The sequence below is a fragment of the Phoca vitulina genome, unplaced genomic scaffold (assembly GCF_004348235.1).
Source record: "Phoca vitulina isolate PV1807 unplaced genomic scaffold, GSC_HSeal_1.0 scaffold3, whole genome shotgun sequence".
Taxonomy (NCBI): domain Eukaryota; kingdom Metazoa; phylum Chordata; class Mammalia; order Carnivora; family Phocidae; genus Phoca; species Phoca vitulina.
The window spans coordinates 36,898,148-36,921,686 of NW_022589706.1; the positions used below are offsets into that span (position 1 = coordinate 36,898,148).

General features: G+C 38.4%; 1 protein-coding gene across 1 annotated transcript in view; it reads right to left on the reverse strand.

The window, feature by feature from the left end:
• SCFD2 (sec1 family domain containing 2) overlaps nucleotides 1-23,539 on the reverse strand; it is a 430,884-nt gene that overhangs the window by 346,149 nt on the left and 61,196 nt on the right. The window contains exon 3 of the mRNA XM_032400353.1: nucleotides 1,985-2,112. Within this exon, the coding sequence (XP_032256244.1) occupies nucleotides 1,985-2,112 (128 nt within the window). The remainder of the gene's footprint in view (nucleotides 1-1,984; nucleotides 2,113-23,539) is intronic.

Here is a 23,539-nt window from a genome sequence, read left to right on the forward strand (position 1 = left end):
TTCTCCTAATGTCCTCCATGCTATTCCTTATGTTCCACAAATAAGTGAAACCGTATGATAATTGACTTTCTCTGCTTGACTTATTTCACTTAGCATTTAGTAAAAAAGTGTCAGAAGACAGACTGCACTAGATTAATAAGCAAGAAAATAATGAAGAAACAGAATAAATCAAGCATAGAATACTTTGCCAAGAAATCTGGCTGCAAAAGAAAGATGTCATAGAAATCTGTTTTCCTTCAGCTCCAATGTGATCTTCCTGCCACCCATTAAACACTGGGAAGTATGTCCATTCTGCAGAGAGCAAGAGGACAGACTGGTGAAGATCCTCCAACCACAGAAGGACTCCAGAGAGACAGAGTCTGTGTAAAATGTAGAAACTGAGACAGGCATCTTCTACTCATTTCTTCTGTAAATGGACATTTTGGATCCAAACAAATGGGTTTCTCAGAGTCTACTTCTTTTGTACTTTCAGGATACATTTTTCATCTTGAAAGCCAGTGGGAAAAAATCAATTCAGCTTACAATGTTTTAAAAATCACTTTTTTGGAACACATTTATTTAGCTAACTGACAATTTAATAACAAGCTCTTGGAAATATGGCATGTGTTTATATGTGAAATGATAAAATGAACTTTTTCTTTGTTTTAGCAATTAAACTTTTTTCCTTTCACAGAATGGTGTTTCTTTCTATTGATGTTCATAAGGTTTTAATATGATTTTACCTTGTACTGAGAAATTTTATATTTAAGATCTGAGGTTAGAATCACGGGATCACTCTTAGTCAATTTAAATACAAGAGAATCCTCAATCTCGAGTTAAAATTTCTGTTTAATGTCTCAAAAGTATTAGAAACCTCTATCACAGAAAAATGTATACTTCAGTAGAATTTACAGTAGGGGTTGGGAGAATTGTACATAGTTTAAAGCATATTTCATAGTTTTAAACGGTGTTAGAAAAAGCATTCCAGCCATTTAAGAGACCAGAGCATGATTTTTTTTTATGATAAGCTATGTGATAAGGAATTTTCAAATACCAGTGTTTTATTATGTTTAAGCTCCAGATCTTTTCTTACTGTTCATGGTGATTTATTTGTTGGTATATGAAAATGAGACACACCAGAAATTCTGACTAGTGATAGGAAGCAGAAACGGAGAGCCGCACTGTTAAGCTTTTACCAAATTACAGTTGGCACATGGATAAAGTGTGATTTTGGCCAATGTTTTCAGTCCTTCTTACAACCAAAGTTTGCTAACAACTGTCTGTATCTTTCCTTCTTTTTTCTCTCCCCATGTCTGGAGTTTGGGGAGAATGTAAATCATTTCATCTGAGGCTTTTTTCTCCCCTTTGGTCAACAGAAAACTCAAACATTTAAATTTGAATTCATGGGGTTACCTGTCTTTTTTAACAATTTATTTCTGGCTTTGATATTTTTAAAAAGATACAGTCCTTTAGAAAAGTAAAGTGTGTTGATCTTTCAAGAGTCCTATACTGAGCAATAAAAATTGATTTATGCTCTGTGATAACATCGTTAGGTTACATCATTGAACTGCAATATAAATTAACCTTATCACCAAAACCTTTGTGCAATCCTACTTTTCTTGATTCACAATATGAATCTGTTCTTGTTTTACCATTCTCATGGATAAGGAACTCTATACAGTAAACACACTTGTTATTAATGTGTATCTAGAACTGTGGAAAGAAAGAGAGAGGAAGGAAGGAAGGAAGTTGAGGGAGGGAGGGAGGGAGGGTAGGAGAGAAGGTGTTCGTTCCCAAAGTTGAGTCTAAAAAAGGGGGTCATTGCTGACCCCTGAGGGCAGTGTGTCCCCCCTACTCCTTGCCTACTCTTTCAACAATTTACAAATGTCTTCGATACTTTCACTGAGATGCCATGCTGGCTAGATTGGCCCACAGTTCAGAGAAGCTCAAATCAACTTCCTCGGAGCCCATGGTTACTGTCTGTCCTAGAGGTGGACATGCTTACCCATACTCATCTTGATTGGCAGGTTTTCTCTGCTTGCTGCTTCCACTAGATGTCTCCGGACTTCCATCACTGCCTCTTTGTGCTTGGTGCTCAGTAAGGCTTCCCACAGAGCTCTGGCAGCTGGGTCACTGCAATAAAACCACAAAAGAGCTTTAGAATAAATGTCTACTGGATAACGAGAAGAGTCAAAAGCAAAATAATTTCTTAAATATCCTTTCTGAGCACTAATATAGTCTTTCCTTCTGATAGGCTTTAAGTACTAAGATTAAATAAAGAATATCTAATCCACTTTACTCAGCACAAAATATTGAGAAATTAAGGAAATAATAAAATCAACACCCCCTTTTTTGGGGGGGCGAGGGCGGGAAGAAAAGCTACATTGTGTTATGAGAAGTGTGAGAAAAGTGTATGATAAATTGTTTTGAGATTTGCATTCAAAAATATTTCAGAGTATAATTCAACATTGCTAGAGTAACATATAAATGGTTTGTAAGCCCAAATTAAAAACATGTCTAAAAATGATTTATCAGTGATTATAAGCTTATATGTTTGAGATAGTATACTTGTCAGGGAAACACAAAGCAATCAGCAATGAGAATTCCTGTGTAAAAACTACTCAATAGACTTCCTAATGAATGGGTTTTGTACTGAATGAAAGTCAGGAATTAGGCTAAGTGACCGTGGCCTTAAGTAGCCCACTTTGGGCCTTAGGTTGTAAGGATGGCACTTCTGAAGCCTTTACAATTAACCGTTGATCCAGCACGAAGCACTGCATTATGCAGGGTCTCATCTGGGCTCACTTTTCCAACAGCCCTCTGTCTCACCCACCATGCTATGTCCAAATTATAAATGAGTACAGTGTTCTTTCCGGAAGATCTCTGCATGTAGCCAAGTATACACATTTGTAGTAACGCTTTAAAAACGGAGTATAAAAAAACAAAGCTGACGTCTGTCCCTTTCTAAGGACATTTTCCCTCCACTTAAAGTCCCACTAACACCTCCTACCATCCAGTGAGCAACAGTTTGAAAATGAATGCATTTTTTAGAGTTTAGTTTTAAAAGTTATATCTAACATGACATTAATTTAACTCGAAAGTTATACCTAATAAGGTGTATCTTTCAAGTTTGAATTTCATTTAGAATAATGGAATGATGTGTTGCAGCACTGAGTTTAATATCTGGCACACAATAATCTTTCATTTAGTAGTGCTGTTTTTATTACCATCTATTTTTTTCTGAGTGAACTGACATCACTGCCCAACATATTCTACTTGTTTTGCTCTAATCAAAACTGTCATCATTATAACTCAGCATCCAATATTCTAAGTTTAATCTGAATGAGCCAGTAAACTATATGCCAAGTGCTCATCTAAGTGGTTGCAACATAGATCAAAATGAGGCACACGCTCTCAATGACTTAGAGTCTGAAAGAAGAGGCTGGAAAATTCTCCCCCCCAAAAATGTGATAAGAAGCAGGTCCATGCTTGCATAGCTTTTTCTGGTAGCACAGAGCAAGGGCTCTAATCCTGGCTAGAAGGACAGGGACTCAAAGAATGATTTCCACTGGAAATGATGAGCAAGTACAGAGATACGTAAGCTCTGAAAGCAGCCACGGCAAGAAGTTGTAACTCAGTCTGGGAAGGAAAGCGATCAAGTCTTCAAGGATATAAAAATCTTTCTAAACAAGAAAACAAGAGGGAGAAGGATATTTCAGATATTTCATTTCAGTACAAAGTCCCACATACATGGCACTGAAGAGTACTGTTTTGCTCCATGCCTGGATGCAAGGGAGGGGCAGCAGAAGGAAGGGTAAAAGTAGAGGAAGGAGCTACTACATATGGCCCTGCGCTCCCTGCCAAGGCTTATCCTTCCGTAGGTGACAGGAAGCCAAGGAGTATGCAACTATTTCACATTCTGAAAAGAGCAGCATAGCTTAGCAGTAATGAAAATGGTCTTTATCATCATTCAAAACTAGGTCTATATCCTATGGGGCTTTGGGAAAGCTACATAATGTCCCCAGAACTCCAAAGGCAATAGAGAACCACTAAAGTATTCTGAGCAGGGGAGGTATACTCCCAGGTTCCCCAATATGGTCCACAATTGTTCCCCACCTTTTGTTCTCCAAAGCACCTCTCCCCAAGCCACACGGATTTCTCACATATTCTCAACTCAACACACAACTTCTAGAGTAGAACTTCACTGCCCTCCACTTTTCTATGAGAGTATGCATTTTGCTAATACAGAGTGTCTCCAAAATCACAGTAGGTTATGTAATACTGTGATTGGCCCATCGGATTAGTGTAGTGGTGAAAATGTGGGCTTTGGGGTCAGATAAAATCTGGGTTCAAACTCTGACCATTCTCCCCTTCACACCTAGCAACTACACAGCCTCTCTGATCTTCCTCAGGCACTCCAAGCACAGGGACCTCTTCTCCTTTGCCAGGAATGTTCTTCCTCTACAAATATCCCTCTCTCTCTTCCAGCGTCTGCTAAAACATTGCCTTATCAGAGAGGTTCCCCCTTACTATCCCATATAAAGAAGTAACGACAGCCCATCTGGGTACCTTACCCTGGCACTCCTCCCCCTTCCTGGGCCTTACTGTTCTACATAATCTTTATTATCAACTGACTGAGCATATGCTTCCATGTTTATCTGTTTGTTGTCTATCTCCCTCCCAGAAGGTAAGGTCCTTCTCAGAAAGTAGGTCCTTGTTTTACTCATTGCTAAGTCCCCACTCCCTAGAACGGTGCCAGGCTCCATGGTAGTTATACTCAATAAATACTGAATAAATGAATGAATAACACTTGCTAGTTGTACAACCGTGTGCATATAATTGTTTCCCTCCATTTTCTCATCCGTGAGAGGGTTAAATATGATAATGCACATAAAGCACTTTCCTGATTCACAATTATTGTTATGGTTGTTGACTACTGCTATGATACTGTCAATGCGATCAAGGGTTTGTAATATATTCAGCTACTTCACTTAATGACACTGAGTATTTTTTTCATACAATCCTGATTTGTTCATATGTATTAAAGTCACATGGGGCTTATACACTCTGGCTGTTTTCTATTGAAACATTTTATAAGAAATACATAAGGTTTCCATGATCTCTAACACTGATGCAGAGTCAGGTCATGTTTCCTTGAAAATTGTTTTGCTGATATAAACAATTCTGATTGTCTAGATATGTGTGACAGTTTCTAATGTTTCTTCCTGAACAAAACAGTTTCCTAAACACACCAAACTGACCCCCACGTCATACATGGTCATTTTAAGTTTACCAAGTTAACATGCATGAACAAATTCTGGCTCTCCGAATGACTGGCACTAAAGGGGATCAAATTGTACTTACTGGCTGCTCTGCTGTGTCCTGCACCCACTTCTTCTCCAAGTCACTCTGTTACTGCTGCGTTGTAGTTTGCACACTTACTCTTATGTCAGCATCTGAGTTGAGTGTGGGAGTTAATCACTGCCTTTCTTTAATATGCTCATAAAAATTGATCCAATAGACATTTCACACTATTGAAGTTTCATATGAAATCAATTCCTGATGTCAAATTTTGTAAGTCAAGAGAAGTTAATTAAAATCCACACTATAATCTTAACAGTGTATTTTGTGCAAATCTTTATCCTTTCCAACTGTGCAAATGTTCTATTTTCCTAATGATGGAATAAGCAATACACAGAGTGCTATCACAACAAGTGTAATAGACTAGTGGTAGGCAGTACTGTAGAAGCACGCGTTCTGGAACCAAACAATAAAGGGTCTGGTTCTACTCGTTAGCCCAGGAGAGTTACATAATCTCTCTATACATGTTTCCTCCTCCATTAACTTGGGGATGGTAATAGTACCTAGTCAGCGGATTATTATGAGAATTGAAGGTGTTAATATATCTAGAGCACCTAGAACAATGCCTGACACGTACGAAGCGTTCAATAAACATAGCAGTAGCAACAGCAGTGGTAGTAATAAGAGAAAAATCAAAGGTCAGAATTTTCTCATAAGATATAGAAGAAAGCCTGTTTTGGAAGTACATTAGTCTTTTCCATCTATTTGTATACATGTATGGATAAACACTGCCAGTAGCTTCATTTTCTAATATGAATAGTTCAACAATACATAATACAGAATTCATGATACACACTGAAATACTGAAAACTCCAACTCAAGCAATCCTCCTATATATGACATGCTGATGTAAAGAATTTTGATTTTCAGGAATAAAATAAGAAACTTTTCTATAGATTACCTCAAGACTTACAGCTATAGGAAGCAAAATTTTTTAAAACAAATAATCCAGTTAAAAAATAGGCAGAAACACGAATAGACGTTTTTCCAAAGAAGACATGTGGATGGCCAACAGACACATGAAAAGAGGCTCAACATCACTCATCATCAGGGAAATACAAATCAAAACTATGATGAGATACCACTTTACACCTGTCAGAATGGCTAAAATTAAGGAAGGTTTTTAAGCAATGACTTCTATGCCAGCTTCTTGTCTCATTAATTATACTGAAATTCTGCAAACTGCACACAACAGGATATTTTAAAACTAGAATTGTTACTTTTATGAAGAGTTCAGATTCCATAAATATTTCCAGACTGACATAAAGTGGATGTATGACGTTTGGGGTAGAGGTGAACATTAGAGATGGTAGTAAATTAATCATCTTTACATCTTCAGTAGGACACTACCTCACCCAACACAAACACATGAAAATCTGTTTTTCATTTTTGAAGGCACCTAAAGAAAATTTTATAATATGCCTGAGAAAAACACTACAGCTTCAAATAAATCAAACTGCTATTAGATCCTACTCATACCTAATCTAAACCCTTTATGCTAAACTATAAACCTACCTCATCTTGCTTAGTCTTTTGTCTTAAATTCAGCAACAGCTGGGCAACATCATTTTAATAATCAGACCCACCCCAAAACAGCTTGTTTCTTTATTTCACGGTCAACTTAAGACAGATTTTTGAAAGGTAAATAAAATATAATATTTAAAAATACTTTTAAATACCACCACTACCTTCTCTTTTAGAAGCATTTAGGAATCTACAAAACAATTTCTTATGTCTCATTTGATCCTCACATCATGAGCTAAGCCATGATCGTTGCCCCAATTTAAAGAGCCTCAGAGAAGCCAAATGACTTACTTAAGTACACTCAACCTGTAAGTGGCAAAACCAGGACTCACCCCCAGACAACTGGCTTCTGAGCTCAGTTATCTTTCTACTAAACCTTGCCATGCCTGTATTATGCAAATCATCAAAGAGAATCGATTGCATAGAATGTCAGTAATTTTAAAGCCTTCATGTTGGTTTTCTTTTTTAATCCTTAATATATCTTCTATTATCCTTTTAAGTTTATATGTGGGCCTCACATAAGATAGAATGGAATAGAGTGAAGAGTGAAGTAGATCCATATTACCTCACGAAGCAAGAAAAGTTTGCTCTCAGGATTTGGCACTTTTTGTTTTAAACAATATCACAGGTGGAAGGAGAAGATGGTGGAGGAGTAGGGGACCCTAATTTCATCTGATCCCTAGAATTCTGCTAGAGAGCTATCAAACCTGTGAACTCAACCAGAGATCTAAGACAAGAATTACTGCAATTCTACAAATAGAAAAGCGACCCCTTTTGGCAAGGTAGGAGATACAGAGAAGTGACCCCAAGGCGATATATGGGAAGATAAATCGCAGTAGGAGGAAGCCTCCCTAAGCAAGCTACCAGAAAGTGATAGAGCAGTGGAGCACAAATTCAGAACTTTTTTTTTTTTTAATTTTTTTTTTAAAGATTTTATTTATTTGACAGAGAGAGACAGCGAGAGAGGGAACACAAGCAGGGGGAGTGGGAGAGGGAGAAGCAGGCCTCCCACAGAGCAGGGAGCCCAATGCGGGGCTCGATCCCAGGACCCTGAGACCATGACCTGAGCCGAAGGCAGTCGCCTACCGACTGAGCCATCCAGGCGCCCCAACAAATTCAGAACTTTTAGAAATCTGCTCTGGTGAGGGACGTCTCTGCCTGAAAGATGCTCAGGAGGCGAAGTGGGGCAGAATGCTAGGTGTGACAGTGTAGTCTCAGGATCCCCGGGGTTACAGAAAGAACAGGATTGCCTGAGCATGGCAGAGTTCGCAGGCATCAGAGCAGGGAAGCTGGCTGCCATCAGCGAGCCCAGGAGTGGGCTCTCAGCTCAGTGTTGCCATCAACAGTCAGGCTACCACCCAGCAAATGGCAGAACGAGGTGAGACCCTCCTTCCTTCCCCCAGGAGGAGCAGTATGGGTGCGAGGTGCAGGAGGCTGCAAAGTGTGCAGACTCCAAACAGGGTCAGGTGCCTGAGATAAAAAATGTTTGGTCACGGGCTGGGTGAACATGGTGCAGATGGAAACCAGGGAGACAGAAGTGATTGACTGCTTTTCCCTGAGGGCACACTGAGGAGTGGGGCTAAGATCTTTCAGCTCTGGGGCTGGATATTGGGGATGAGGCCATTTTTATTTTTATCCTCTAAAGGAGCACAGAAAGCCTTCAGGAAACAAAAGCCACATAGAGCAATCTGGAGCCGCTTACTTAGCCTGACCCCTGGCAAGGGCAGTGCAGTTCTGCCTGGGGCAAAGAAACCTGAGATTCAGTGCAACAGGCCCCTCCCCCAGAAGATCAGCAGGAACATCCAGCTGGCTAAGACCAAGTTTACCGATCAATGAGAACTACAAAACTCCAGCACTAGGGGAAAATAGAATATAGAATTCAGGGTTTCTTCTCATGATTCTTTAGTCTTTCAATTTTAATTTTTTTTCTTATTCCTTTTCAACTAATTTATTTCACCAACTCTTTTCTTTCTTTCTTTTTTTTAAGATTTTATTTATTTGACAGAGAGAGAGATCACAAGTAGGCAGATAGGCAGGCAGAGGGAGAGGGAGAAGCAGGCTCCCCACTGAGCACCCCCAGATGCGGGGCTCGATCCCAGGACGCTGGGTTCATGACCTGGGCTGAAGGCAGACACTTAACCGACTGAGCCACCCGGGCACCCCACCAACTCTTTTCTAAGTCTTTTTTAATTGTCATTTTTGAAATTACATTCTATTCTTTAATTGTATTTAATTTTATTTTTGTATATGTACAAGTTTTCTTTCTTTATAATTTTGGTATGTAGTTTCTTCTAACAAACAGGACAAAATACACCCAGAATAGAGTGTATTGCTCTACTCTGTTCATCTGTCTGGTTATATTCTTTCTTTTTTTCTAAGTCCTTTTTAATTTTCATTTTTACAGTTATATTCTATCCTTTCGTTTTATTTAATTATATATATATATATATATATATATATATATATATATATATATATATATATATGAATTTTTCTTTCTTTACAATTTTGGGATCTAGTTTTCTAACAGACCAAAATACACTCAGGATCTAGTGTATTTAGTGTATTGCTTTGTTCTGTTCACCTGTCAGATTATGTTCTCTCTCTTTTTTTTTTCTTCTCGGTTTCTGGTCTCTTCTGATGTGTTTAGTGTATAATTCTCTGGGGTCATTGTTGCTATTTAGTATTTTCTTCTCTCATTCATCTATTCTTCCCTGGACAGAATGACAAGATGGAAAAACTCCCCTCAAAAAAAGAGAACAAGAGGTACTACTGACTGCCAGAGACCTAATCAGTATGAATAAAAGATGATGGAACCAGGATTCAGATTAACGATTATAAACACACTAGCTGGGTTTGAAAAAAGTTTAGAAGACACTAGAGAATCCCTTTCTGGAGAAATAAAAGAACTAAAATCTAATCAGGTCAAAATCAAAAAGGCTATTAATGAGATGCAATAAAAAATGGAGGCTCTAACTGCTAGGATAAATGAGGCAGAAGAGAGAATTAGTGATACAGATGACAAAATGACGGAGAATAAAGAAGCTGAGAATGAGAGAGAGAACTCCTGATCTCAAGGGGAGAATTTCAGAGATAAGTGATACCATAAAGTGAAACAATATTAGAATAATTGCAATCCAAGAAGAAGAGGAAAGAGAGAGAGAGTGGGGGGGAAAAGTATATTGGAGCAAATTATAGCTGACAATTTCTTTAATCTGGAGAAGGAAACAGGCATTCAAGTCCAGGATGCACAGAGAACTCCCCTCAAAATCAATAAAAATAGGTCAACACCTCGACATATAATAATGAAGCTTGCAAATTTCAGAGACAAAGAGCAAATCCTGACAGCAGCTCAGGACAACGGGTACTTAATCTACAAGGGTAGAAACATAAGACTGGCAGCACACCTATCCACAGAAACCTGGCAGGCCAGAAAGGACTGGCATGATATATTAGGGTGCTAAATGAGGAAAAATATGCACCCAAGAATACTTTACCCAGCAAGGCTGTCATTCAGAATAGAAGGAGAGATAAAAAGCTTCTAGGACAAACAGAAACTAAAATAATTTGTGATCACTAAAGCAGCCCTGTAAGAAATATTAAAGGGGATGCTGCAAGCGAAGAGAGAGACCAAAAGTAACACAGGCCAGAAAGGAAGAGAGAGAATATACAGAAACAGTGACTTTACAGGTAATAAAATGACACTAAATTCATATCTTTCAATAGTTACTCTTAATATAAATGGGCTAAATGCCCTAATCAAACGACACAGGGTATCAGATTGGATAAAAAACCAAGACCCGGGGCGCCTGGGTGGCTCAGTTGGTTAAGCGGCAGCCTTCGGCTCAGGTTATGATCCCAGGGTCCTGGGATCGAGCCCTGTATCAGGCTCCCTGCTCAGCGGGGGGCCTGCTTCTCCCTCTCCCTCTGCCTGCCTCTCTGCCTACTTGTTCTCTCTCTCTATCTCTCTGTCAAATAAATAAATAAAATCTTTAAAAAAAAACAAAAAAACAAAACAACAAAACAAAAAACCAAGACCCATCCATAAGCTGTCTGCAAGAGACTCATTTTAGACCCAAAGACACCTCCAGATTGAAAGTGAAGGGGTGGAAAACCATTTATCATGCTAACGGACATCAAAAGAAAGCTGGAGTGGCAATCCTTATAACATCCAAATTAGATTGTATACCAAAGACTGTAATAAGAGATGAGGAAGGACACTATATCATAATTAAAGGGTCTATCCAACAAGAATTGTAAATTCTTGTACAATGCGGGGCATTGTTGTACATTTTGTACAATGTACAAAATTGTACAAAAAATTGTACAATTTTACAAAAAATTGTAAATATTTATGCTCCTGACATGGGAGCAGCCAATTATATAAACCAATTAATAACAGAACTAAGGAAACACATTGATAATAACACAATAATAGTAGGGGACTTTAACACCCCACTCACAGCAATGGACAGATCATCTAAGCAGAAGATCAACAAGGAAACAAGGGCTTTGAATGATACACTGGACCAGATGGACTTCAAAGACATATTCAGAGCATCTCATCCTAAAGCAACAGAATACACATTCTTCTCGAATGCACATGAAACATTCTCCAGAACAGATCACATACTGGGTCAGAAATCAGGTCTCAACCGGTACCAAAATATTAGGATCATTCAGTGCATATTTTCAGACCACAATGCTTTGAAACTTGAACTCAATCACAAGAGGAAATTTGGAAAGAACTCAAGTACATGGAGGTTAAAGAGCATCCTATTAAAGAATGAATGGGTCAACCAGGAAATAAAAGAAGAATTTAAAACATTCTTGGAAACAGGGGCGCCTGGGTGGCTCAAATGGTTAAGTGCCTGCCTTTGGTTCAGGTCATGATTTAAAACATTCTGGGATCAAGCCCCACATCAGGCTCCCTGCTCAGTGGGGAGCCTGCTTCTCCCTCTCCTCCTGCTCCCGCTGCTTGTGCTCTCTTGCGCTCTCTGTCAAACAAATAAAATCTTTAAAAATAATTTTTGGAAACAAATGAAAATGAAAACACAACTGTTCAAACCCTTTGGGAGGCAGCAAAGGCAGTCCTAAGAGGGAAGTATATAGCAATACAAGCCTTTCTCAAGAAACAAGAAAGGTTTCAAATACACAACCTAACCTTACACCATAAGGAGCTGGAGAAAGAACAGCAAATAAAGCCTAGATGCAATAGAGAAGAGAATTAGTAAAGATTAGAGCAGAAATCAATGAAATAGAAACCAAAAGAACAGTAGAATAGATCAACAAAACTAGGAGCTGGTACTTTGTAAGAATTAATAAGACTGATAAACCCCTGGCCAGACTTATCAAAAAGAAAAGAGAAAGGACCCAAATAAATAAAATCATTAATGCAAGAGGAGATATCACAACCAACACCAAAGAAATACAATTATAAGAACATATTATGAGCAACTACATGCCCAGAAATTAGGCAGTTGGTAAGAAATGGATGCATTCCTAGAAATGTAAAAGCTACGAAAACTAAAACAGGAAGAAACAAACCTGAACAGACTCATAACCAGCAAGGAAATTAAAGCACTAATCAAAAATCTCCCAACAAAAAATAGTCTAAGGCAGATGGCTTATCAGGGGAATTCTACCAAACATTTAAAGATACCTATTCCTCTGAAGCTGTTTCAAAAAACAGAAATGGAAGGAAAACTTTCCAACCTTTCTATGAGGCCAGCATCACCTTGATCCCAAAACCACACAAAGACCCCACCAAAAAGGAAAATTACAGACCAATATCCCTGAATAATGTGGATGTAAAAATTCTCACCAAGATACTAGCCAATAGGATCCAACAGTACATTAAAAGGATTATTCACCACAACCAAGTGGGATTTATTCCTGGGCTACAAGGGTGGTTCAACACCTGCAAATCAATCAGTGTAATACACCACATTATTAAAAGAAAGGACAAGAACCATATGATCCTCTCAATGTATTTAGAAAATGCATTTGACAAAGTACAGCATCCTTTCTTGATCAAAACTTTACAGTGTAGGGATGGAGGGAACATACCTCAATATCATAAAAGCCATATATGAAAACCCCACAGTGAATTTCATTCTCAATGGGGAAAAACTGAAAGCTTTTACCCTAAGGTCAGGAACATGGCAGGGATGTCCACTATCACCAGTGCCGTTCAACACAGTACTAGAAGTCCTAGCCTCAGCAATCAGACAACAAAAAGAAATAAAAGGCATCTGAACTGGCAAAGGAGAAGTCAAACTCTCACTCTTTGCCAGAAGACATGATACTCTATGTGGAAAACCCAAAGACTTCACTAAAAAATTTCTAGATCTCATACAGGAATTCAGCAAAGTGGCAGGATATAAAATCAATGCACAGAAACCTGTTGCATTTCTATACACTAATAATGAGACAGAAGAAAGAGAAATTAAGGAGTCGATCCCATTTACAATTGCACCAAAAACCATAAGATACCTAGGAATAAACCTAACTAAAGAGGCAAAGGATCTATACTCAGAAAACTATAGAATACTCATGAAAGAAATTGAGAAGGACACAAAGAAATGGAAAAACGTTCCATGCCCATGGACTGGAAGAACAAATATTGTTAAAACGTCTATTCTACCTACAGCAAGCTATATAGTCAATGCTGTCCCTATAAAAATACCATCAACTTTTTTTCAGAGAGCTGGAACAAATAATCCTAAAATTTGTATGGAAACAGAAGAGACCCTGAATAGCCAGAGGAATGTTGAAAAAGAAAACCAACACTGGTCGCATCACAATTCCAGACTTCAAACTCTATTACAAAGCTATAATCATCAAGACAGTATGGTAGTGGCACAAAAACAGACACATAGATCAATGGACCAAAATAGAGAACCCAGAAATGGACTCTCTATGGTCAACTAATCTTCGACAAAGCAGGAAAGAATATCCAATGGAAAAAAGACAGTCTCTTCAACAAATGGTGTTGGGAAAATTGGAGAGCTACATGCAGAAAAATGAAACGACTATTTTCGTGCATCATACACAAAAATAGACTCAAAATGGATGAAAGACCTAAATGTGAGACAGGAATCCATCAAAATCCTCGAGAACACAGGCAACAACCTCTTTGACATCAGCCACAGCAACTTCTTGCTAGACACATCTCCACAGGCAAGGGAAACAAAGGCAAAAATGAACCATTGGGACTTCATCAAGATAAAAAGCTTTTGTTCAGCAAAGGAAACAGTCGACAAAACCAAAAGACAACCAATAGAATGAGAGAAGATATTTGCAAATGTCTTATCAGATAAAGGGTTAGTATCCAAAATCTATAAAGAACTTCTCAAACTCAACACCCAAAGAACAAATAATCCAGTCAAGAAATGTACAGAAGACATGAACAGACATTTCTCCAAAGAAGATTACAAATGGCCAACAGACACATGAAAAAGTGCTCAACGTCACTCAGCATTAGGGAAATACAAATCAAAACCACAAGAGATACCACCTCACACTGGTCAGATTGGCTAAAATTAACCACTCAGGAAACAACACATGTTGTTAAGAATGCAGAGAAAGGGGAACCCTCTTACACTGTTGGTAGGAATGCAAACTGATGCAGCCACTCTGAAAAACAGCATGAAGGTTCCTCAAAAGGCTGAAAATAGAGCTACCCTATGACCCAGCAATTGCACCACTGGGTATTTACCCCAAAGATACAAATGTAGTGATTCAAAAGGGCACATGCACCCCAATGTTCACAGCAGCAATGTCCACAATAGCCAAAATATGGGAAGAGCCCAGATGTCCTTCAACAGATGAATGGATAAAGAAGATATGGTGTATATATACCATGGAATATTACTCAGCCTTCAAAAATAAATGAAATCTTGGAGGCACCTGGGTGGCTCAGTCGGTTAAGTGTCTGCCTTCAGCTCAGGTCATGATCCCAGGGTCCTGGGATGAAGCCCCACATACAGCTCCCTGCATGGTGGAGAGCCTGCTTCTGCCCCTCCCCCTGCTCATGCTCTCTCTTTCTCTGTCTTAAATAAATAAATAAAATCTTTAAAAAAATGAAATCTTGCCATTTGCAATGACATGGATGGAACCAGAGGGTATTATGCTAAGCAAAATAAGTAATTCAGAGAAGACAATTATGATATGATCTCACTGGTATGTGCAATTTAAAAAACAAAACAGAGGATCCTAGGGGAAGAGAGAAAAAAATAAAACAAGATGAAATCAGAGAGGGAGACAAACCATAAGAGACTCTTAAGCACAGGAAACAAACTGAAGGTTGCTGGAGGGGAGAGAGGTGGCGAGATGGGGTAACTGGGTGATGGGCATTAAGGAGGGCACGTGATGTAATGAGCACTGGGTATTATATAAGACTGATGAATCAATGAACTCTACTTCTGAAACTGGTAATACATTATACATTAATTGAATTTAAATAAAAACAAACAAATTTAAAAAAAAGACTGACGAATCACTGAACTCTACCTCTGAAACTAATAATACACTATATGTTAATTAATTGAATTTAAATTTTAAAAATTTTAAAAATTAAAAAAAAAACAATGGATATTATTCCCCTTGTAGGTCACCCATAGCATTGACAGTCACTTTGCTACACAACTGCAATCATTTTCCAATTTTTTCAGCTTTCTTTAAATGTTTCCCTCCATGACTTTGCTGAATTTTAAATCTTTCTGAATAATATATTTTATATAATTGAAAAGGTAAAAAACTAAAGTCTAAATTGCCCTGATGTATTACTTATAACCTAGCTTTTATCTGCTGTTCATTATATCCTTGGGAAGAGAGTAGGAGAAATGGCCTCTAGCTATTTGACCACTGATAAAACTGAGACAAAATGAAGTCACTTGCCTAAAATCCATTGTTAATAAGAAAGGAGGCAAGGTTTAGAGCTTGGGGCCACCACTCAAAGGGCTATGGGCTGCTTTTGTGATCTTGGGTAATTCAATTAATCTTTCTTATTATTTTCGTTTGTTGAGAACTATGTCATAGGCAATATGACTATATTATCTCATTGAGTAACAACCCTCCAGGATAAGTATCATTGCCTCATTTCATAAGTAAGAAAGCTGATTCTTAAAGAGATGAAATAACCTGCCCAAATCACATAGCCAATAAGTACAGATTTGAACCCAGGTCCCTATGAACTCCAAAATCCATTTACTAACCATGCACGATTCTACACCATTCTATAAAATAAAAGGCTTGAACTAGAACACTAATATTTGAGATTCCTTGGATTTCTAACAAGCTAATTTTCATATGGTTTCCATTATGCCCTGGTACTCTAAGTTCACAGATATCAATTTTTTTAAAAAGATTTATTTATTTGAGATAGAGAGAGTGAGCAAGCAGGGGGAGGGGCAGAGGGAGAGGGAGAGAATCCTCAAGCGGACTCCCCAGTGAGTGTGGAACCCCACGTGGGCTCCATCCCAGGACCCTGAGATCCTGACCTGCGCCAAAATCCAGAGTTGGCTGCTTAACCGACTAAGCCACCCAAGCGCTCCCACAGGTATCAATTTGATTAACTTTGTGACATTCAGTAATAGGTGAATATTCCATGCTGTTATTTCTTTTATTAAAACCCCTTTCTTTCTCCCAAATCCAGTGATAGTAATAAAAAGTTAACAAAATAACATTCCCAACAACTTGTAGAATTTATTAAACAATTTCTATCCCTTTCTCTGTTTTTAAAGTCAAGTTTTTCAATGAGATAAATTTTATTTCATTGTAGCTACCAGAAAACAATTTTGTTTCAATAGATTCATTGAAGTATACAACATAAGGCAAAATATTTGTCCTATGAAAAGATCCATTTTATTATGATGAAATTTAATTAGTTTCAATATTGCTAGTAACTACATAAAATGTCAAATACATATAAAATGTATGCTCTTTTTTGATTAACTGATTATCTTGTATCTTGTAGTATCTTAAAAATTAAACTATTTGTCATGTTTGAAGAAGACTAAAAACCAACAATATACACATAATAATAACCTGCTAGAATTAGCTCTTCTAAGTGTCAGGAGACTTCTGTACATGAAGATATGTTCCTTTCAGTTAATTCCTGGCTCTTTATTCACCAGAATTACTCAACTGTAAATGAAATCTTAGAAGCTGCCTTGGCTTGGCATGTATAAGATGTCGAATGCAGTCTGCTAGAACCTAACAGGAAATATTCATCACCAAAGAAAATATAAAGAGGACAGCATTAATTTTTCAGAGATGGCTGAATGCTGAATCATGCTGCTACTTCAATCAAGTGGAAGGCATGCAATTAGGAAACTAAGGCTGAAATGTGAATGCACACCATTATCTTGTGACTAACCTCAGAGAAATGGCTTCTTCATGGCATGCACGGAAGTTATGCTCATTCACAGGATTTGCAGTAATAGTCACAGTATTCCAAGAGAAATACAATGATAACAGCTACAACAACCACAAAGCATTATCAACTAAATTTAAACATAGAGCAATCTGAGTCCCAGTTCTCCACAGCAGGGAATAATGGCTTCCATCAGTGGTGAGCTTAATGAGATCTGAAGGTAGGTTTGTTCATTAAATTATTCACAGAGCTTTCAAAAGTCATCTTTCCTCTTGACTACTTTTTTAAACAATTACCTCATATTTAACAAAATTATCTGTTAACCTTCATCTCAATACGAGAGAAAGCAGTTAAACACAGAAAGATATATGAGGTAGACCCTTGGCACTGGAAAGCAGTCCTTCACCCATTCTTTCTTTCAGAATAGAAGCCCTTCCTGTGGGCCAACCACAGCTGCAAGTGGGCCCTGCCCTCATGGAGCTAGCAATCTGGCAAGGAAGCTGGAACTGAGCATGCTCCTGCAGAGATGACAAAGTAGAGAATGGGAGCTCGGGAGAGTGCAACACCTAACCTGGTCTGGGTGTGGAGGTGGCAGGCAGACGGTGGCTGAGGATATGAGAGCAAGCCCCAAAAGAGGAGTAGGAGTTGGCCAGTTAAAGACTGGAACAAGAGATGCCCTTCAACAGATGAATGGATAAAGAAGATGTGGTCCATATATACAATGAAATATTACTCAGCCATCAGAAAGGATGAACACCCATCATTTGCATTGACATGGATGGAACTAGAGGGGATTATGCTAAGTGAAATAAGTCAAGCAGAGAAACACAATTATCATATGGTTTCACTCATATGTGGACATAAGGAATAGAGCAGAGGACCACAGGGGAAGGGAGTAAAAACTGAATGGGAAGAAATCAGAGAGTGAGGCAAATCATGAGAGACTCTGGACTCCAGGAAACAAACTGAGGGTTAAAGAAGGGAGGGGAGTGGGGAGATGAGGTAACCGGGTGATGGATATTAAGGAGGGCACGTGTGGGGATGAGCACTGGGTGTTATACACAACTAATGAATCGTTGAACACTACATCAAAAACTAATGATGTACTATATGCTGGCTAACTGAATGTTAAAAAAAAAAAAAAAGACTGGAGCAATAGCAATCCAGGCAGGAGCAACAGTATGGGCAAGAGTCCTGAGAAGAGAATTTGAGACCTTTTCAAGGAAATGAGACGTATGAATGGAGCATAAAGATGTAATATGCCACTGTCCTTCAGCTTATGTCAAATCTTACCCAAGCCCTATAACCCACATTAGGATTGTAGACTTTCTTCCATAGGCAATTGAAGGGTCTTCAGCAACAGACTGACCTGATCACATTTGCATTAAAAAGATCACTCACTGTAGAGAATGGATCTGAGTTCTGGATGAGAGGCTACTACATAGTCCAAGCAAGAACTGAGGATGGATTGAACTAGAGAGATTTCCTAAAACTATCAGATCACATCATTCCCCTTCTCAAAGCCCTTCCATGCTTCCCACTACCATTACACTAAAATCCAAGTTCCTTATTTATGTACAACTTCATCTCTTACCTTCCCAGCTTCATCCATTAGGCTTCAGTCACATTGGCCTGATTTCAGCCCCTTGAATGGGTCAAAACGTATTCCCAACTCAGGCCTTTGCATTTGCTATTCCTTTGCCTACAGCCTTCTTCCAGATGTTTACTAACAAGGTCTCATTCATTCAACAGACATTTATTAAACACCTACCAAATGCTAGTTCTCTTCTAGGTACCACTCAAGGTTTCACTTCTTGACCACTCTGGCTAATGTAGCCTTTTTCTTTTTTTTTTTTTAAGATTTTATTTTTAAGTAATCTCCACACCCAACATGGGGCTCAAACTCACAACTCCGAGATCAAGAGTTGCCTGCTCCACCAACTGAGCCAGCCAGGTAACCCGCTAATGTGGCACTTCTTATTCCAAATCCCACTTGCCCTATTTTATTTCATTTATAGCACTTGTCATCAACTCAAATTATGTGTTATTAAAGAGAATTTGTTTTCATGAATTGGAAGAGGTCACGGGGTATTAAGAACAGAAGCATTCTAGCTTTATCAGAATGTCAGCATCCTGGGCCCATGGGTGGCAGTGCACTCAGACCACCAACACCCTGGCCATAGACTGTGCCAGGCACTAGAGGTGCAACAATGTACAAGGGTGAACAAGTCAGACACAGACCTTCTCTTAGCAAGCTTCCTAAGTCTGGACATTAAACTAGTAATTTTAAGATAATACACTATGAGCTGATATAGGAAATAAAAGTACTATCACTGGAAGCAAAGATAAAAATGAGGGTGGGGCATAAGAAAGAGCAACATGTAGAATGACCAAAAGGTGGGACAGCATTAGTCTGAGGATCTGAAAGAAGTCTAGTGTAGCTGCGGCCAAGAGTGTGAGCCTATAGGAAAGAAGGGAAGGAAGGAACAGGAAAAGACAAAGATGAAGGCTGAAAAACTATCAGGGAGCAGATCTAAGAAGGCTTTCTAAAACAAATTAAAAATGGTAGTCTTGGGGTGCCTGGGTGGCTCAGTTGGTTGAGCGACTGCCTCCAGCTTGGGTCATGATCCTGGGGTCCTGGGATCGAGCCCCACATCGGGCTCTCTGCTCAGCGGCGAGTCTGCTTCTCCCTCTCCAGAGTTCTGTGATCTTTCTCGCTTTCACTCTCTCTCAAATAAATAAATAAAATCTTAAAAAAAAAAAAAAAAAGGGTAGTCTTTACCCAGAGTGCAATGGAGAGCCATTAAAGGATTTTTACCAGGGGAGGGTTAGAATCAGATGTAATACTACTCACACTGCTGAATATGGCGCCTGGGTGGCTCAGTCGTTAAGCGTCTGCCTTTGGCTCAGGTCATGATCCCAGGGTCCTGGGATCAAGTCCCACATCGGACTCCCTGCTCGGCGGGAAGCCTGCTTCTCCCTCACCTACTCCCCCTGCTTGTGTTCCCTCTCTCGCTGTCTCTCTCTCTGTTGAAAAATAAATGGAATCTTTAAAAAAAAAAAAAAAAGAATATATGTATGTATGTGTGTGTATGTATGTATGTATACACATGTATGTGTGTGTATATATATATATGTATGCATGTATATAGATATATATGTGTGTCTGTGTGTGTGTGTATATATATATATATATATATATATATATATATACACATACATATATATACAGTGCCAGTCATAAAAATAACCCCAAATAGACTCTAAAACTATAATGCTTTCAAAGTATGAAGATAAAATATAATTTTAATGGAAATATAATTCATCCATTTCTTCTTATTAGAGGTTCTTACGTTGGGTTTCGTTCATTTTGTAACAAGTATAAGTTCCTACTATGCACAGGCCCTATTCTTGGGTAACAGGATACAGCAGTGAACAAACAACAGACATGAAGCCACTGTCCTCATGTCATTCCTGTTCTGGACTTTATTTTCTGAACACAGCACATGGAAATCATAAAGGAAAAGGAATTCAAATCAAAGGTTTCTTAGAAATCAACCAGTATGCTTCACTTTTACAGAGAAGGAAACTGTGACTATGAGACATTAAGTACCTTGTTCAAGGTCCTGAGGTTTTGGTGGAAAAGCAGTTATGCCACAATAGTGACTAGAAAATAAAAACAGCACAAAAGCTGCTCAAGGACACCGAAAACAATCACATCAACAGAAACAGTCTCTCATGGTTTAACAACTGAAAGGAGACTGTTTTAATGAGTCTTTGTATCTGCTGTTACATTTGTTAAAGAATCTTCTCATAACTACCAAACACATTATTGAAAAGATAACTTCAAAATGTTTAACTCAAATATCACCTTGGAGTACATTTGGGGGGCAAAGCAGAGTAGAAGAGAAAGAACAGGAACCCTGATGCAGCTCACACTTGGAGCAAGTCACTGGTATCTACCCCTCAAGTCTCATTGATACCATTATCTCTTATGCTACAGAAAAGTGATTTTCATTATTCGCTCAACAAGAATAAAGCACTATACAAATTTAGTTTTTATTGTTCTGAGGAAAAACCCTCATTTTAAAAGCATGAATAAATGTATTGTCTCTTATAAATTTTTCATTAACATAATAATCTTATTGTGACTTACATACTTTTGGTTTGGTATTCAAAAACAACAAACGTCCTAAAAAATGCACGTTCCTTCTGTATCAATCCACAGCTAATAGAAAATGATCCCAGGTCCTGGCGCCCCAGAAAACAGTATTTAAACACCAGTGTCAAAAATAAATAAAGAGGGGAGGCTGGGTGGCTCGGTTGGTTAAGCATCTGCCTTGGGCCACGTCATGATCCCAGAGTCCTGGGTTGGAGCCCTGCATGGGGCTCCCTGTGCATCTGGGAGCCTGCTTCTCCCTCTCTCTCTGCCCCTCCCCCTGCTCATTTTCTCTCTCTCTCTCTCTCAAATAAATAAATAAAATCTTTAAAATAAATAAGTAAAGACCATAATAGAAGGGGGGGGAGAATGGACCAGAACATACAGACTGTTTAACTATCATATAAAATAAGTGGGGGTAATTGAACTTCATTTCAGCGCAGATAAACATTTTTTATTCGTATCTGTATCAGCTCATTACCGATAATACAATGATCAACATAAACTTACTCAAAATTTCTTTATAGTGAACAATAAAGCACAGGAAAGACTTTTCATATGGATTCCTAATGCATAAACAGATTAACTCAACATGAGGATTTTATTTATTTTTATTTATTTTAATAATTTTTAAAAGATTATTTATTTATTTATTTATTTATTTATTTATTTATTTATTTGAGAGAGAGAGAGGAAGTGGGGAGAGGGTTAAAGGGAGAGGGAGACAGAATCTCAAGCAGACCCCACATTGAGTACAGAGCCCCACACAGAATTCGATGCCACCACCCTGACATCATGACCTGAGCTGAAATCAAGAGTTGGATGCTTAACCAACTCAGCCACCCAGGCGCCCCTCACTATGAGGATTTTAAATTACTAACACAATTAGATTACTTAACAACCAAACACGTATCCCCTCTATGCACATTTTTCTGACTGTGGGGATATACCTCAAGTTCCTGTAGGTTACTTTCATGACACATTCCACAGGCCAGCACTTGGCTCCACTGGGGAACTCTACCTTGGACTGGACCACATTTGTATGTATTGGCTTGAATTCAAAACTTGGAAAGCTAAAGATTAGTTCATGTGGCAAGAAACTCTAAGATAAAGAGTTAGTGACAGTTTTATAGATGCTCTTAGAAACAAACTCATCTAGTCCTTTATCCCTTCCCTCACTCCACTCTATGAAGAAGGCTCATTTCAAAATCAGCATACCCTTTTATTCTATTATTATATAGTGATTCTGGAATTTATTACTCTATTCACCATGAGCGACACCATTTTATCTATACATACATAGGTGTGAAGTTTCAAAGACACTAAGTTGGGAAAACTTGATTTGTTAATATTATTAAAGTCATATTTTATTCTTCACTGGTTTTGAGTTGTGGCTCAGGTGGAATATGAATTTACGTAGCTTGTATTATTTACCATCTTAACTCCCATGTAATTCCCATCTCCCTTGACACCTTAGAAATACAGAACAGTGTTGAAGTGTTAATAGGGATGTAACTCTGAGGAGAGCAGAAAATATAATAGTTCTTTTCATAGGAGGGGTTTCCTGGTTGCCATCTGTTTAGGGGTAGAAAAGAGGACTTATTTTAAAGTTGCATTGGCACAGCAAGCACATTATTTTTACTTATAAGGATGAGGTAGTTTCTCATAAAGCTAAATTATTTGACTTAGTGTTTCCAATATTGTAGGATAAATAATCGTGTGTGTGTGTGTTGTATGGCAAAACTAGAGGACCTCACTTGACTAATAAAGAGCAGGAAGCTCTATGTTGTTTCATTTCTCCGTTCCATGAAATCCAAAAATCTGGGAACCACTTCACAAAGCTCCATACCTAAGGAACAGAGTAAAAAGGAATCTTCAGGCTTTCTTCTAGATTTTGGCAGCCAAAATTACCCTGTTAGAAAAGGAGGTAGGAATTCAGGAATCCCTTCAAAATGAAGGGATTACAAGTATAGATGTCTGGAACATACCCCAAAAGGAACAGGATCATGGAAATAATGCAGCCAAGAAATACTAACAGATGCTAAAGCCATTGGGTTAAAGTTTGATGAAGAAAAGCATATTTACCTAACCTCAAAATGTCTCCTTTAATTAAGTGATCAAAGTTATCACCATGAGTG